Source organism: Syngnathus acus, chromosome 3 (genome assembly GCF_901709675.1).
Source record: "Syngnathus acus chromosome 3, fSynAcu1.2, whole genome shotgun sequence".
Lineage (NCBI taxonomy): Eukaryota > Metazoa > Chordata > Actinopteri > Syngnathiformes > Syngnathidae > Syngnathus > Syngnathus acus.
In genome coordinates this window covers 19592650-19594913 of record NC_051089.1, presented here as the reverse complement: position 1 = coordinate 19594913, position 2264 = coordinate 19592650, and the positions used below count along the sequence as shown (strand labels likewise).

Below are 2264 nucleotides of genomic sequence, written 5' to 3'. Positions count from 1 at the left end.
GATATCGCCACGAGGTCCGTTACTGCTGCAGGTCTCTCAGACTCCAGCAGCCCCTTAAGGTCCAGCCTGAAGAAGACTCCTTCGAGCTGGTGAATCCTTCATCAGATCCAGACATCCGTCCCCTAGTGTCGACTATGACCACAACCATGTCGAGCAAACAACTCGGGTCTCAGCGCTTCTCCAAGTTTTCAAGTTGGACATCGTTGACCCACGCCATAGCTCGCCTAACCCATGTTGCTCGTTGTTTCCAGAAGAATTCTACAACCGAAGCCAGTGGCTGCAAAGGTTGGTATCACTGCCACGCAACAATCTCAATCGACAAACTCTCTCAGTCTAAAAGAACCATCATCCGGGCAGTTCAAGAGGAGATCTGCCCTCACGAGTACGCCTGTCTGCGAAAGAAGGAGAAACTTTCTAAAGACAGTCCTCTCAAAACCTTAGATTCCTTCATCGACGCTGATGGTCTGCTGAGGGTCAGAGGTCGTGTCAGAGAAGCGCAGCTCCAACGAGGAGAAAACCCCTCTCATCATACCTGGCAAACATCACATAGCAACGCTCTTGGTTCGACACCACCATGAGAAGACCAAACATCAGGGACGACTGTTCACTGAGGGCGCTGTGTGGGCCGCCGGTTTCTGGATAATTGGCGGCAAAAGGCGTGTGAGCAGCCTGATCCACGGGTGTGTCACATGTCGCAAACTGCGTGGCACCCCCCAAACACAGAAGATGGCCGACCTTCCGGCAGACCGCCTCTCTACCGAACCTCCATTCACGAACGTGGGCATCGATGTGTTCGGACCATGGACCGTATCATCACGCCGTACGAGAGGTGGCCTCGCTCACAGTAAGCGGTGGGCAGTGTTATTTACGTGCATGAGTGTACGAGCCGTCCACATTGAAGTCATTGAGTCCTTAGACACCTCCAGCTTCATCAACGCCCTCCGGTGTTTCCTTGCCGTCAGGGGCCCTGTGAAGCTCATCCGTTCCGATCGAGAAACCAACTTTGTCGGCGCTTGTAAGGAGTTGAAGATCCCCTCGAACGTCGACAACGCTTCGGTCGAGAAGTTCCTCCTGGACCAAGGATGTGCATGGAAGTTCAACGTTCCACACGCCTCTCACATGGGCGGTTCGTGGGAGAGGATGATTGGAGTACCACGAAAGATCCTGGACTCAATGTTCCTCCAGCTTGGAACTTCGAGACTCAGCCACGAAGCACTCTCCACACTGATGGCGGAGGTTGCTGCGATCTTCAACGCCAGACCTCTGATTCCAGTGTCTACTGACCCGGACGATCCTTTCATTCTTACTCCAGAAACCCTCCTCACCCAGAAGGTGTGTGTACCTTCAGCCCCAGTCGGTGACTGGATCAAAGACCTCCACAAGTCCCATTGGCGCCAAGTCCAACATCTGGCCCAAACGTTCTGGGATAGATGGAAGAAGCAATACCTCGCATCACTTCAGCCGCGACAGAAGTGGCAGGCTCCCACCCCAGACATCCAGCCTGGGAGCATTGTCCTTCTCAAAGACAATCAGCTCGTGAGAAACGAGTGGCCTCTGGGACTGATTATTCAGGTCTTCCCTAGCAACGATGGCATGAAGTGCACTTGTACTGACTGCCGTGAAGCAACCCAAGATCTTGCAAATAACCAACTATTACTCCACATCTTTGTTTTCTTGCTCAACGACGGACATCTTGAACAAAACGCAACAATACCAACGATGCCTTGTATAACACAAAATGTAGGTAGGAGTTTTGCCGAACTGCAGAAGAGAATAGAAAAAGCAGTGTTCTCTTTAAACACTGTGCTGAAACCTACGCTTACTTCCTGATTCTAGTCACGTGACCTACTCTATCTTAACACTGATCACAGACTACAAAGACATGAAAGACATAGCTATATATACTATATATATATATACCACGAAATATATATATGTATATTGAAGGAATGGGGTCGAAATACAAAAAGTCCTGCCTAGCTACAAAAACAGATATGCTCGAACTTCATTGAATAAAGTACATAAGCAGAAAAGTATATTCACATATTAAATAAAAAAAAAGAAACATTTTAAGCATATAATTATACCTACACACCAAATCAATAAAGAAGACATAACTAGACATTTTTAATAGGTGGTAATGACAAAGGTTTTTATAACTTTATGATCTGATATATATTTCTGAGCACTGTGAAATAACAAATGTTTTTTGATATATTGCCTAAATAGCTTAATGACCCTTAAGGAACTGTGTAATGCATGCC

At 47.7% G+C, this 2264-nt stretch overlaps 1 protein-coding gene across 1 annotated transcript; it reads left to right on the top strand.

Moving 5' to 3' along the window:
• The first annotated feature begins 519 nt into the window (after nt 1-519).
• LOC119120868 lies at nt 520-1844 on the top strand. Its single transcript, XM_037248094.1, has 3 exons — nt 520-844; nt 963-1606; nt 1837-1844. The coding sequence occupies exons 1-3, from the start codon at nt 690-692 to the stop codon at nt 1842-1844; spliced, it is 807 nt and encodes a 268-aa protein (XP_037103989.1). The 5' UTR covers nt 520-689.
• The last annotated feature ends 420 nt before the right edge of the window (nt 1845-2264 follow it).